The sequence below is a fragment of the Oenanthe melanoleuca genome, chromosome 6 (assembly GCF_029582105.1).
Source record: "Oenanthe melanoleuca isolate GR-GAL-2019-014 chromosome 6, OMel1.0, whole genome shotgun sequence".
Taxonomy (NCBI): domain Eukaryota; kingdom Metazoa; phylum Chordata; class Aves; order Passeriformes; family Muscicapidae; genus Oenanthe; species Oenanthe melanoleuca.
This window is the reverse complement of record NC_079340.1, coordinates 12,651,234-12,666,097: the sequence shown is the minus strand read 5'-3', so window position 1 is coordinate 12,666,097 and position 14,864 is coordinate 12,651,234. Positions and strand designations below refer to the sequence as shown.

Here is a 14,864-nt window from a genome sequence, read left to right as displayed (position 1 = left end):
CACTCAGTCACCCCCAACACACCCACCGAGACTCCTTAAGCCAACTCACTTTGTGATGTGACCCTCCTCTCAGCAGGACGCAGCCACACCCTGGCTGATCATTAATGAAGGATTTTAACAATTAGAAACTTTTTTACTTTCTTCCTGCACCTGATGCAAGTCTGGAGTCCCTTCTGAAGTACCTTTCAACTGCTGCGGGCAGACTCTTCAAAAGTGGTTATTCTATTTCTTTATGTATAAAAAGCAAACACACAGGCCTACAACATTCTGTGTCTGATTTTTTGTTTAAAAAAGGAAAAAGAAAAGCTTAAAGAACACAAAACCCAAAGCATTGCATGAACAGCCAACAAAGACAAAAGCTTGTACACAGGTTTATTAAAGCAGCTGTAGCCAGAGAAATTATAACATTTTTCAAAATGGGAGTATGAAAAATTATTTTGAAACAAATTTTTATTATAGTTATTTCCAAGTGCAAACAGCTCAAAAAATATATATATTTTTACTACTAGGCATATATCAACCTCTTAGCTAAAAGAAAATTAAAACTAAGACTATCAGATGTTAATGCAAGAGACAGTATTGCTTTATAGAGCTTTAAAATAGAGCATAACTTTACAAACACTTGACTACCTTCCCCTGTGTGTATATATATATATATGTGTGTGTGTATATTTATATACAGAGGAGCCAGGGGATTAAGTAAACCCAACTCGAGTCCAGAATATGATGTGTAAGGTTAATATTAAATTTAAAAAAAAAAATATATACATGGGTTTTAGCTGTTACATTCATGAACAAACATCTAAATAATTAAAGAAGTTCTCAAGAACCTCTTTCTGAAATGAACTGAAACTGACTGAAACAAATTCAGATTAAGACCTTATTAAGATCTTAAATATAAAATTTTGATATCTAAAGAGCTATTTTGTGTAAGTGATGAAAGTTCCACAAATTAACCTAAATAACTGCTGTGTAAGTTTTCTTTAAAAATTATACATAACTTAATAACAGACATAAAGCCAAAAATTGTAAATAAGAAAAAGCAAATGCTTTTTTCTTTCATTCCTAGAATCACAGAGAATCATTCAGTTGGCAACACAAAGATACCACGGTCTTCTATCATACATATCATCCAAGTTAACATTAAAACTTTATCACTTACATCATACAGGCAGACTCAAAGTTCCACATGTTGGACAGCATTTTCCACTTTTATAAATGAAAATTTTATTATATCCTAGGGATACATTCCAGCAAAGCAACCAAAATTATTTTTGCAGATATCAAAACTGTGAAGTTTTTTGTGTTGTTTTCTTTCAAGAACAAGAGATCTGTAATACGAATTCAGCTCTTCTGACTCACAAAAGGACACCAGAAGTTACACATCTAAGGCAGTGTCAAAGGAGGAAAACCAGCATCTAGTCAGGTAAAATTTTGTATGGCCTCAAACCAGAAGCCAGACCCATAAAGGGTGAAAGAAAAGAAGTAACCTTATAGCTGAGAATCTTCTTAAATGATATGAAAATAAAGCAAACATAAAGTCAGTAGTCCCCTGTTTCTGATCCTGAAGGAATTAGAAGACTTTAGGTGTGTGTTGTATATATACAGTATAAGAAAACTAACACCAAATGGTGAAAAAACTTTCATATAACAAAACCAATCTATCAAAAATGCATAATCAAAGCATTTTAAAAAATCCCTCATGGGGAAAAAGGTTTGCATCACATATAGACAGACTCTGCAATATTTTCTCCTACCTAAGCTGTTCTTGTGACTAAAAGGAATAAGATTTTCTGCCTTCAGTCTTCAAAACCCAAGTGGAGTTTGTCAGCTTCTTTATGAAACAATACTTTTAGTATGATAACCTAGAAAATGTAAGAACATCACAAACCTGTTGATCTGCAAACTCACTTTCAAAAAAAAAGTGATGTCAAAGCACTTCAAGCCAAAGGACTCACCATATCTGAAACACCTGAAGTGCTCTATACCAGCTAGGACCACTACAGGTCACAGAGGCCAGCACCCCATTCCAAGTAAGTTCTGTCCTGCAGAATATCTGTGCATAATTACAACTGAGTTGAACAGTTTAAACTAGAAAACTTACAAGTTTTTTTACTTAAACGAAGAATCATTCTAATACATTTCTCATTATTTTTGCAATATTAAAGTCACCATTTTCAAACAGGTTTTTTTAGACATATCTGTATCAATGTTTTCCCTATAGTTAAAATAGAAAATTAATTCACCACCAGAAATGCTAAAGTTAATATCACTACTATTAATAATAACAGTAAGATCATATTAAAAGTGAGTCATCATTTTACTAGCTAAAAAAAAAAAAAAAAAAAAAAAAAGAACAGCTAAGCCATTAGATAAAAATGTAAGATACCATGAAAAATGAATTAAATATAACCAAGTATGCCAAAATATTTAGTCATTATTTACTTGGAAAAAGGGGAAGCAAAACTGTATTATAAATTTATTATATGAAGAGCAATAGAAAAGCAACAGAGTAGACCTGCATTTCACAGCTACAGTGATAAGCTATTCAGTTGTTGTGTGATGCTGCAATTGTTGACAAGGTTACAGTACTCCTCCCCATTTTGGTGTCCTGGTGATGATGAAATTAGTGTATTTTCTCCACTCTGTGTTAACAGTTCTGATACTTAACTTTGGTACTGGAGCTCAGGACATGCAAAAAGGTTTCCAGGACTCAGGGCTGCAGCTGCACATGTGTCTGTTTTGCAGGTGATCCATGGGGCAAGGGACCTCTGCCAGTTCCACTAAATGTGCACTTACTGCAGTTCTAGAAAAAGAGCCAATTTTTACCATTGCACATCAGCTTGCAGGAGAGATGCCCTTAAAGGATATTATCAGCCATTCAAGCACTCAGGTTTTGATTTCCAAAGGGATCCTGGCAGAAGGTATAATTCTTGACTGGAATGGAAACACACCCAGTGTGACTTTTAAATATTATGTTTCTGATGTTGAAATCCCAGACATAATGGCCACAAACCATGTAAATATAACTTGCTGCAATAAAAGAAAAAAGCTTTTAAAAGCTTAAAATGTTAACATTAGAATATTATTTCTAAAAAAAAATCTGTTTCATCTAGGACAGTGTGAACATCTAGGCCTGGGTCCAAGGCCATGGAAGTTATTAGGACTGCTTCCCTCTATTTCACCAGACCTTGGATAAGTCTCTAGTTTCTGCAACTCTCAAACAGACAAATACATGCAATAGATCATCTCAAACTCAACACATTTCAGTGGCAGCACATTCATTTAAGCAGAACCATGAATACTATATATGGAAATGAAGTGTTCCTCTCAAAGATGCAGACCCAATGTATTCTCAGGCTATAAATACCATCAGGATTCAAAATGGGCCCTTCCTGACCAATATGTCTCTGACAGGAATGGAAGATAGGAATCATTCCTTCTCATCTACTCAGACTCTGCTGCTTTCTCCACCCAAGGTGACCTGTGTGTCCTGGACAAAGTGCCCACACTGACAAACCATGAGGTCTAATTTGGAACTAGTGTATTTAGCCCTGTGTAATTTCACATAAATGCCAGCGTAGTCTTGTGATCTAGCACAGTTCTGCACTCACTTCCCAGTCAGGCACAGCTTCCTCCCAACTCAAGCTTTTCTATGATTCTAAACCTTCAGCCATGTAGCAGCACATAAACCCTTTACAGAAACAGATCTTTAAAGTATAGTTCCTTTCCGTTTGCCACTAAAATCATATGTGCAGGAGAAAAATATTTTTTAACCATTAACACCTACTCATAATGTTTCAGCAATCTTTCCCTTAGAAAACCTCCACAAGCTGCATTCACTATGCCCTCCACAGACTACTGATAATTCAGTAATTTTCACACATGTAAAATACACAGTTTTATGAAATGTGACCAGGCGTGTTTAGCAGAACCAAAGGGACACCCTGTCCCTCAATTTCATCTAGTGTTATTTTCATGTTTACACCTCCCCAGCGACTGCTGCCCTCCCAGCTTCACACTCCAGGATGCCTTGCTGCTGCTGAACTACAGCCTGATCCTGCTGAGGAATTATCACTAGCCAGCCCTGAAATTCATATGAACTTTGTCACTCTGAGTTGGATTCCACAGAATAGCAGAGCCAATCTCAGAAAGAACACTTGACTGCTGCTCTGTGTTGTGCTTGACTAGAGATCACAGCTTCTTTTCAGGATTTGTCCCAGGAAGGACACTCAATGACCAAGGTTCACAATCCACTTTCTTGCAATAACACAGGACATACGAGTATCATAATTGCTGGTCTTAATTATCATCATTAGATCCCATCCCTGCAGAGATTATATTTAGGGCTAGTGCTCTCTAAATGTTCAGTGTTTCTGTCTCTAGGGCTGTAAACTGGCCTCATTCCACATTCAGAAATCCCAACGCATCAAAACTGAGTACACGGATCAGTGTTACTTAAAAGCTTTTTGTTTGCTATTGCAGGCATTTCTTCTATTGAGCTAAACTGGAAAAAAGGTGAAATCTAATGGCTTTCAACCAGCACTTACAGATTTCCAAATGAGAGAATTTCAAGTTCTTTTTGAATTCAGATGTTCTTCTAAAATGTTTATGTGTTGCAGAGCCTTGAGAATAAGTATGATACTGTACCAAAATAACATTTGGGTTGAGAATCTTTGGTTTACAGGTTGAATCCTTATCTATGCATTTTCTCTTCTGCAAGCATAACCTATTTTAGCATGTGTTTATAAAATGTGAAATCCTTTACAAGCTCCAGAGAGTATCTTCCTTTCCAGAGCATGGAGAACAGCAGCACACACCTCTCCACACCAGCACCTTTCTCTGCCTATAGGAACACCACCTGCAAAGGGCTGTGAGCACCTTTTCTTTCAGACCTTGACCCCTCCACCATGGCCACCTCTCAACTGGCAACCTGTCTGGTGAGGAGTAATGTGTGCAGACCACCTGACAGCCATGGGACAGCCTGCCTGAGCCAGGCTGTGCATGTGACAGAGCAGCAAAATGCACTGCAGCTCCTGCTAATCCCTTGAGCCCCCCCAGTTTTTCATCGTACGCTGCTGCCCAGAACATCTTCAAGAGAGTCAAGGTGATTCCATGTACAGGTTTAAATGGAGGGATCTCCTGCATTATGTGTCCACACGTTTCTTCCAATGCACACTCCAACTTTTCCCAACAGACCATGCCTCAAATTTGTTTCTTTATTTGGAGAGGACGTTTCTGCAGGTATTGCTCAGAAACCAACAAACCTCGCCCACACAAGAGCCAGCTTGGAATGAATACTGCTTGTTTTACAGACAAATTTTTCCACTGACAAATTTTCTCAAGCTTTAGAATTCTGGATTGAAATTCTTAACTTTTCAAAGATAACTTCTACAAATCTTGTATTTCCAGCAAAACCAGACTTTTTTTTCTATTCAAAACAAATGGGAATGTTGCTTGGTTTCTATTGACCAAATTTAGCACTGCGTAACTTACTACATTTCAAAAATATGTAGACCAAAGTCAAAGAAGACTATTAGGGCTTGTAATTTCAGGCTAATAACTGCCACCTATAGTCATAATTTCATTTTATACATGTACAATTCCTGGGTTGTGGGGAGAAAAAGCTCTTCCAAAACACTGAAAGCATCACAATAAGGATGTATTCTACCTAACATAAGGTAAAGGTACCCTTCACTGGGGAACCAAGGAGCAGCAATAAAGGGTCTGGTATCATATTCTTCAGAAGGAAACAAATTCCATTTGATTCTGTGCTGACCAGCTCCAGGAGCTGACTGTGCCCCAAACCTCTTATTCCACTGCTCCTTCTTCATGGTTTTAGAGTTTGTTCAAAGCCAAAACATGATACCAGATAATGTCAGCAGAAAATGCCCTCCAGAAGCATAGAAAATGCAGAGGCAGATCCATATAATATAGATTGTATAATATGCATTTAGCCCCTATGTGTACATCACCATCCATATTTATTTTCTTTTTCTGTTGTTAGCACAAACCAGAACAACTAATGCCAGAGTCCAACCCAATGAAGTTTAATCTCACTTTATACTTTTCATACACGAACAGAAATTAGTTGGTCAAGGGAGAAAGAACAAGCAATGACCAGACAAGTTCTTTAGCAACACCTAAGCACCACTAAAAATGTAGATGTAAACACTGAGAGGAAAATCAGCATTTTTCAAGGCTAGTTGCAAACAGACTGTAACTAATTTTGAAAAATTGCATCTAAAATTATATACCATATTAAATAAAGGAATACAAGGGCTCTGATAGTAATGGCTGTCACACTACATGAAACATGGACAAAAAGGTAAAGATTTACCTTTTTTGTTTGGCAGTTTTGTTTTTAAATGTCAACTCACAAAGCAAATATGGACCACAAAAAATTCTAAAACTTTAACAAGCATTTTTAATACATGATTAAGAGTGATGTTCTATTCATATACAATTACATAAACTAGATATTGGATTTTAAAGGACAATGTTGATGATTCTGTTAGCAGTTTTCATATTCTTGACTTACAGTATCTTGACTTTCTTATCTCCAAGAGAAAAAAGTTCATACCACAAAGTGTTAAACTGTTTTGGTTTTCATGGTTTTCAATTCCAGCTTTAAACTGAATGAAGAGGGGGACACTCCAAACAAACCACACTCTAAATCCTTCTACGTAGTCATTAAAAAGTTTTACATCCCGAAGCCAAGTTGACAAATCCATGGAATGCAATGTCATGCTTAGAATATAGCAGGGAGAAAAAAAAATGAAATATTTTGCAGTTCTTTGCAATAACAGATACGGACAGGAGTGTTAGCACAGTAACTCTGAATTATTCACCTATATATGTGAATTATTCAGTAAGAGGCCACAGAAAGTAGACATGAGGAAGATTTCTTTTAGCTCTCACACTGGGACTGCTCTTCATGTAGATAGTGAGATGATGCTGGATAGCCCAACTCCCCTGTGGAGCAGCAGAAGAGGCAGCACAGGAAAGGAAAGCTCCTTACACACTGAAAACTTCTTCAATCCTGCAGTAGGAGGAGCTACTTCTTCTAAAATAGCTCTTGTAGCAGACCCAGTAGAGTCAACACAGCGTATATATACACATTCACATTTCTCACCAGCAGCCTCAGCAGCTTTTCCCAACTCACCAAGCAGCAAAGTATGTGCTTGATAACAGCAAAGTCTCAGACAATTCCAGTTGTTTCTTCGGTTAGCCTTTATACCCTAAATACTAGAAAAGTGGTTTTCAATACCTAGTTATAACTAACATCCTTGCATACACAGAATTCCCTCCAATTCCCCACTTTATCATATGTGGAATACAGGATCAGCCCTTGAAAGTTTTTCTTTGCCAGAATCTTGAAAATCCTCACAAGTGGAACAAATAGGATCTAAAAGGAGACATTTATCTCCCCCTACCTGCAGAGCCCTTTATCCTCCTGCCCCAGGGAATGACACTCACAGAACTACTTCAGTCTCAAAGGTGAAACAAACTGACATCTTACAACCTGCCACAGCCACAATACATCAAACTGTTAGGACTGGAAGTGTTTGAACCCCTCAACAAAACCTGTTACTAAACTGCCACATTTAGCCCAAGAGGTTTTAAAGATAATTTGCACATATCTTTCTATACTGGTTAAGAAATGACTGATCTGCTTTAATTGGCTGTGTCCCAATAATGGACTATCTGATCAAGAGTACCCACCAAGAAACCACACGTAAGAAGTCTGTGTACAAGTCTCTAACTTTTTACTCTCTCAAGGCAAGAAGCATGAGGAAATAACACTCAGATTCTTCTTTTTTGTCAAGATCCCTGACAGCCTTTGTAGATTCATCTCATTCTTTGGAGGCAGAAATGATAAATAACAGCAAAACCAAAGGTTAAGTCTTCACTACTCACTCTTCCTTGAAAATTGCCTTTTACTGCTGTAGGAAATAGTATCTTATTATCACAAATTCATTAGAGCCGTGTCATATCTGGCTAACACCTCTCTATGAAAGTTCAAGTTTGGTTTTGAATTTAAAAAAAAAAATTCATATAGAAAAGAAGTGCTGCCTGATAGGATTCCTGATGCTTAAGGCTGACTTAAAAGCTCTTATTCCTTAACTTTAGCAATCACTCATTCCATAGATAGGCCAAGCTCACTGTGATAGTTTAACTTCCAACTGGAATGTGGGGGTTCATTTAGACAACCCAAACTACACAACAAACAAGTACCACAACTTTCCAAGCTCTGTTTCTTTTTCCCCTCAGTCTGGGCCCTTTGTACAGCTGGTGTATGTGCTGTGCGCTCAGGGGGAATGGACCAGAGAAAGGGGAAGACAGCTCACTGTACGTCTAAGCAAACCAGCAACCTAGCAACCATATATTAAAAGGTGTGTGTGTTTTTGTGGGTGTCTGTGTGCCAGGAATAACTGAAGCAGATATTATTCCATTTGTAATTCAAAAAATGTGAAAAGGGAAGGGGAGAAACTCCAGTTGCTGGTCTATTTTGGGGTCTGTCAAAATCCACTTTCACAATACAGAGTCATAATGCTTTCTATTTCATTTTTCGTAATCAAAAATGAAAGTCAGGACTTGAGCAAGTTCTCAGCTTTGGTTTGAAAATAGACCCTTCAAAGCAGAAACTGAACTTACTTCACATACTTTCTTCCAGCTGGCAAAAATCAAAGGGGCAGAGAGGCTGCCTCAAAGACTTCACACTTAGGTTAAGAGAATACTTACAAATGTACAGAATACTTCTAGATAGCTACATTTAACACACACAGAAATGTCAAAGATTCACTTGAGTGAGAAATTCACCCTTCCAATTTTGCCAAAGTTTCTCATTCCACAAGGCAACTGAGAGTTTAGGTCAGCACATGCAAGCTCCCACCCCATCATGTGCGGGCCCAAGGGTGAGATTAAACTTCTGATCTGCGCTGTCCCACTACCCGGCGTGTGCCTGTGTGGCAGGGTGAGCGTCGCACACCGGGTGTCACCTGCTGCCACCAGACGAGAACGATGGAGTGAGTCCCTGCGTGGGGTGGAACAGAGAGGGGGAGCAGGGAGGTGCCTCGGGACTGCACCCACACCCCTACCCTGGCCCCCTGCAGCTCCCAGCACCCTGAGCCCAGGGCAGCCAGCACCTGCTGCCACCAGCAGCTCCACTGCCTCCTCGTCCAGATGTGCTGGGCTCTACTGCTCCTCACCTCACCAGGTGTGCTGGGCTCTACTGCTCCTCACCTCACCAGGTGTGCTGCTCTGCAAGGCTGGGCTCTACTGATCCATACCTAGCCCAGGTGTGCCACTCTGCAAGGCTGAGCTCTACTGCTCCTCGTCTAGCCCAGGTGTGCTGCTCTTCAAGACTGGGCTGTACTGCTCCTCACCTAGCCCAGGTGTGCTGCTCTTCAAGGCTGGGCTCTACTGCTCCTCACCTCACCAGGTGTGCTGCTCTTCAAGGCTGGGCTCTACTGCTCCTCACCTAGCCCAGGTGTGCTGCTCTTCAAGGCTGGGCTCTACTGCTCCTCGTCTAGCCCAGGTGTGCTTCTCTGCAAGGCTGGGCTCTACTGCTCCTCACCTCACCAGGTGTGCTGGGCTCTACTGCTCCTCACCTCACCAGGTGTGCTGCTCTGCAAGGCTGGGCTCTACTGCTCCTCACCTCACCAGGTGTGCTGGGCTCTACTGCTCCTCACCTCACCAGGTGTGCTGCTCTGCAAGGCTGGGCTCTACTGCTCCTCACCACAGCACCACCGCACCAAACCATTACCGGCAGCAGGAGGGAAGGGAAGGGATGGGAAGCGGGAGTTACCTTGTTTTTGACCCCGCAGTGGCAGCAGACAGTCCACAGGTATTTGAGGGTCCTCCACAGCAGGATGATAAACAGTCCCCCAAAGAAAGTAACCATGGATGAGGCGAGGAAAGCCCACCACATGCGCTGTCCGCGGCTATCGCAGGGCACCTCCATGGTCACCGGGATGATGAGCGCATCCATCTTGGGCACATTGACGGGGGAGGAGGACGAGTCTGTGTTGAGATTGTTGGCGTTGATATTGTTACTCATTCTAATGCCGCTGCCGCTGCCGCCCGGGTAGGAGCCGCCGCCGCTGCCATTTGCCATAGCTAACAGCGAGCCGGGCGCGCAGGGGCTTCCGAGAGCTCCTCCCGCCGCCAGCGCCCCCCAAAAAACCCATCACCAGCCATATTGCTGCTGCCGCCGCTGCTCAGCGGGGAGGGAGAAGGAGAGTAAGAAAAATTTAAAAGCCCCCAGTCAAAACAAACAAAAAAACAAACCGATCAACCGAAAAAAAAAAGAAAAAAAAAAAAAAAAAAAAAAGAGCAGGTGAAGAAAAGCGACCGCACAATTCCCGGGTCCCTCTCGGGAGCCGACAGGCCGGTGAATTCCGAGCGTCCTCTTTGTACGGCGAAAATAATATTTTAAAAAATTAAAAATAATAATAAAAATATAGTCTTCTCCTCAGATTCCCACCCCTTCCTTCTCCCGCATACACAGCCCCTACCCCGCCCACCCCCAAAAAAAATCATCCACCACCACCACAAACTGATGCCTCTGAGCGTCTCTCCAAGATACCCAGCGCTGCGACCCCGCTGGCCTCAGCGGGGATCCCTCACTCAGCCTCCGCCGCGGATCCTCCCGGAGGTGGTCTGTTATTATTGTTATTAGTCTTTAACTTGTTATTAGCGATACTCAGTCACCCTCCCCGCGCACCCTCCTCCTCCTCCTCCTCTTCCAAGTCCAGCCCCTTCCTCTCTTCTTCCCCCCTCGGTGCCGGCAGCAGCCTCCTGTGGCTCCTAATTCATCCTCCGCTGGCCCATCTGTGCGTGCGCTGCCGCTGCCGCCGCCTCCTCGCCCATCCTTCGGGAGCTCCCTCCAGGCCCCGGCTGTCGCTCAGGCTGTTGCTCCCACACGCGCAGCGGCGCCGCCGGCTCCCGCCCCTCCCTCCGAGCCGCCGGGGGACGCGACGGCCCCGCAGCCGGGGGCGCATCCAAGGCCCCGCGGGGCGGGGGTGCCGGCCGGGCCGGGGATCCGCGCTGCCGCTGGGGGTGGGGGCGCCGGCTCAGGCGGGCTCCCGGCGCCCCATGGGCAGCGCTCCCCGCCCCGCGGCCGCTCGGTCCCGCTCGCCGCGCCGCCCAAGCGCCGAGCGCCCGCTCCGCAGGACGGCGAGGCGGGAGCGGGGGGCTGTGCGCCGGGGCGGGCGCTTCACAGGTGGCGGCGAGGCGGTGCCCGGCCGCGCCGGGGAGCTGCCGGTCCAACAAGTCCCGCCGGCCCTGGCGCGTCCATCGCCGCCGCGCCGCGCTCTCCGCAGCCGCGGTGGGGCGGGGGCGGCGGCAGCGGCCCCCCCGCGCCGGCCGTGCGCGGGGCCGGTTCCGAGGATGTCATGACGCAGCGGCCAACGCACGGCGCCGCCACGGCCCCGGCCCCGCGCCCGCCGGGCCCCGCGGCCCTCACCGCGGGCAGGGCCGCCCCACGGCCCGAGCCGCCCCACGGCCCGAGCCGCCCCTCCGCCGCGGCGGGCCCGGGGCTGCGGCCGGGGCACGGCGGGGGAGGAGGGAGCGGGGCGCGCTCGGGCTCGCAGGAGGAGGTTGAGCTGCAGCAGCAGGTGCCCGGGGATGCGCACGGCGCGGGAGGGGGGAGCTGGCATGGAAACGCGCTAAGGGAGCGTGAAATAAACAGCGGGGACCGCGGCGTGGGTTTTTCCGCTGAAGGCGTTCGTGGCTTGTCTTTAATTGACACGGGGAAGTACTGCGAGCGCTCCGCAAACGCACCGTAAATTGCCGCACGTCCCAAGAACATTCCTGAATTTAACCCTTAGGAATATAAAGAACAATTTTAAATTACACACTTGGGGAGGATGGGGGTGAAAGGGGAAGCCAGCAAGAAAATCTGGATAGTCGTCTACTTTTTTTCCGGATTCACAATGAAAAGCAGAGAAATTTTTTTGTCTATGTATGTATTCATTTATGTATAAATAAAAATCTCCACTTGGCACATGGTCTGCTCGCTGGGTTGTCTGTACAAAGTATTATGCAGATCCTCTTGACATCTTTCCAAGGGTAAAATACAGCAGCCTTTGTGTGCGTGACATTCCCCCATCTTATCTAGTTGCTATACCAGCAGAGAACCACCATTATGAAATAGTAATCTCCTAACCTTTACTAGTAGTAGTTTCTGTTTATGCATCTGCCAGGGGCTTGTTTGTTTTTGTTTTCTGCTTAAGGTAATGAGATTTTATGAGTTCCCAGAGCTTTTTATGGGGCTCTCTCACCCCCACTTTTTTCATTCAATACAACCACTCTTTGACTCTGTGAGTTTATCATGATGTCTCTTTCCAGTCTGTCCCTTCAGGGGAAGGCTTCCTTTCTCAAGAAGGGTTTAATAGGGGCCTCTGAATAGAGAAGGCACTAGATGATGTTATGGAAGTATATACAGGTAAGAAAAATGCTACATTACTTTCTCCCCGGAGAAAAACAGTCAGTTACAAAGCAACCTGAAACAGGCCATTCCCAGGAGATTGTTGTAATGGAATTTAGCTGAGGATTTCTAGATGCAGAAAACTAGTCAGATTGAAAAGAAACTGTGTGTCACAGCTGCCACATGCAAGCCCAGACTGCACTACCACAGCTGCTGCCCCCTCCCATGTGTTTTCATTACCAACCCTCCCCACAGCTAGAAAGCCACCTGGACTGCAAAGTGTTGCCGTGACAGGATCACACAACCTTGGGTCCTGGGCGCAGAGCCTGGTCCTCGTGGTCATTTGCTCTGCATTCCTGTGCTGGAGTTTGAGGAACACCCTTTTCCCAGCTGCACACATACCTGGGGATCCTTTTATCCATCAGCAAACACCAGGATTGGAACAAGGGCAGGAGCATCGTAACACAGGCACTTGATGTGTGATCTTCAGAAGTGCCAGGTACTTAGAGGCACTCTTACAGCTAATGGAAACTACAAGCCCTGTGCACCTTGAAAGACGAGGGCAATGAGGAGCAGCTGCACTGCATATCCCAGGGAAGGCTTTTGCATGGTGGAATTTCTTCCTTATTCTAGTCTGGCAGATAACAAGAAATGAGTCTCTGAAGGTAAGGCTGTCACATACATCCTCTCTTGCTGTTGTTTGAGAGGGCCAAGAAGATTTGACACAGAGGCTGCAGTCTGAAAATACATTTTCTTGCTTTATATATTCAGAAGGTACAAGTAAAAAAGTACTTATTTTACTCCATACTGCTGCAGCTGAGCAGTGCAGACACTGGTTTCAAGATGCAAACAGGATCATTAGGCACCTCTAAAATATTATCCCCATAATACTGTACCCACACATACCAAAGATGGTCCTAAAGAAAAACTCAAGACTAAAGCAAAGCAAGTGCACCACAATATACAGTCTGTATGTTCAAATAACTTGATTCAAACATGTTCACACAAACTTTACATCCAGATTTGGACAGGGGTAGGAGATTTATTGTGATCACTTGTAAAAGTCTGCTTTTAAGTTCTGATCCTCAAAAACTGTTCATAAACCAACCAACACATACAGTAGGACTCCTAGTTTATAAATGTCACATTATATATCCAGGGGAAACCCTTTTGTATCTGTATAAACAAAACTTTTATTTACATACATATGGCTCAGTTCTACAAATATTTACCATCAAACTCACACTGAAAAGTAAATATTGATATCAATTGGTGAGTCTTACCATACCAGTTAAAGGTTTCCTTACTAGGAAATATCTGCAAAAGACAAAGCAAAGTAGGCAACTTTGTTCACCTGTTCATAGACAGAGGTAAAAATGATGCTTGAATGAATATCCCTTCCATTGAGTCCCATTTGAGCTTACTCCTTTATGAATAAAGAAAGGCCTGCTTTCCAGTGCAGGCTCTATAAAGCAGAGTTTGAGAAAGCCCCCTGGGGCTGTATGCTTCGTTTACTAAGGAAACAACTCCATTTCATGTTGCCTTCAGACTAAACAAGATTTTCCAGCTCTGCATCCTGGAGAGATCTGTTCCAAACAAACAGAAAACTTCAATGGATTAGTTTTCAGATTAGTTGTCTATTTAATGTGTCAATGCAAGAGTTCAAAATTTACTTGGTTAACAATACTATTTACCAAACATAACAAACACTGTGCTGACCTGTGTTTTTCCTGTTCTCACCATGTAGCATAGTCCAGGACACAATCATGAATACTAAACGTAATTCTGGAGGATTTGGTTCCAGAAAGCAGTGTTTTAGCAGCAAGGAAGTGATTTCTCTTTATGTAAAACAGTTCCCTCTTGTGGATATTTTGTGTACAGTATCACAGAAGTATTTAAAATATTCATTGATCCTGGATCTTTGCAATTAAAACTCCCAACTCTGTTCATCAATTATCCAAACCCCTTGGCATTCTTCGTTTTAGCAATTAAATATGTGAGGAAGAACAAGCTATTGCATTTTATCATGATACCACTTGCCCAATTACACATTATCAATAACAAATTATTTAATTAAGTGCAATACACACAATAAGCTAAATAAAGTTGCATAACTGTACCTATATGAGTCAAGTACAAATCACAGGGGGGTTTTTTATTTTGCTTATATGAGAAAACTTTGCACAAGTTCCATTAAGAGAAACCATGATTTAAAAAAAACAAGAAAAAGATACACTATATAAAGAAAAGAGACAGCAGTGGCAAAGCACTCAGGGTTTCCAAGGATCCGTGTAATAAATACAGAAGACAAAGAAACTCTGGAATGACAAATCTTTCAATTAAAACTAAAGAGTCCAAGCAAGTGGCACAGCTTCACTGGTGCCACAATATTGCACCAGGGATTAATTTGGCACGGCAGTTTGGAAATAAA

At 43.3% G+C, this 14,864-nt stretch overlaps 1 protein-coding gene across 10 annotated transcripts in view; it reads right to left on the bottom strand.

Moving 5' to 3' along the window:
• The window catches only part of KCNMA1 (potassium calcium-activated channel subfamily M alpha 1), a 428,570-nt gene extending 418,066 nt beyond the window's left edge, over positions 1-10,504 (bottom strand). For 4 of the 10 annotated variants that reach the window (XM_056494729.1, XM_056494730.1, XM_056494727.1 and 1 more), the window contains exon 1: positions 9,812-10,502. In XM_056494729.1, coding sequence (XP_056350704.1) covers positions 9,812-10,120 — 309 coding nt within the window. In that variant the 5' untranslated portion in view covers positions 10,121-10,502. Of the gene's footprint in view, positions 1-9,811 lie in introns of all 10 variants that reach the window. The other 6 variants (XM_056494731.1, XM_056494732.1, XM_056494728.1 and 3 more) reach the window with 3 other exon arrangements.
• Between the last annotated feature and the right edge of the window lie 4,360 nt (positions 10,505-14,864).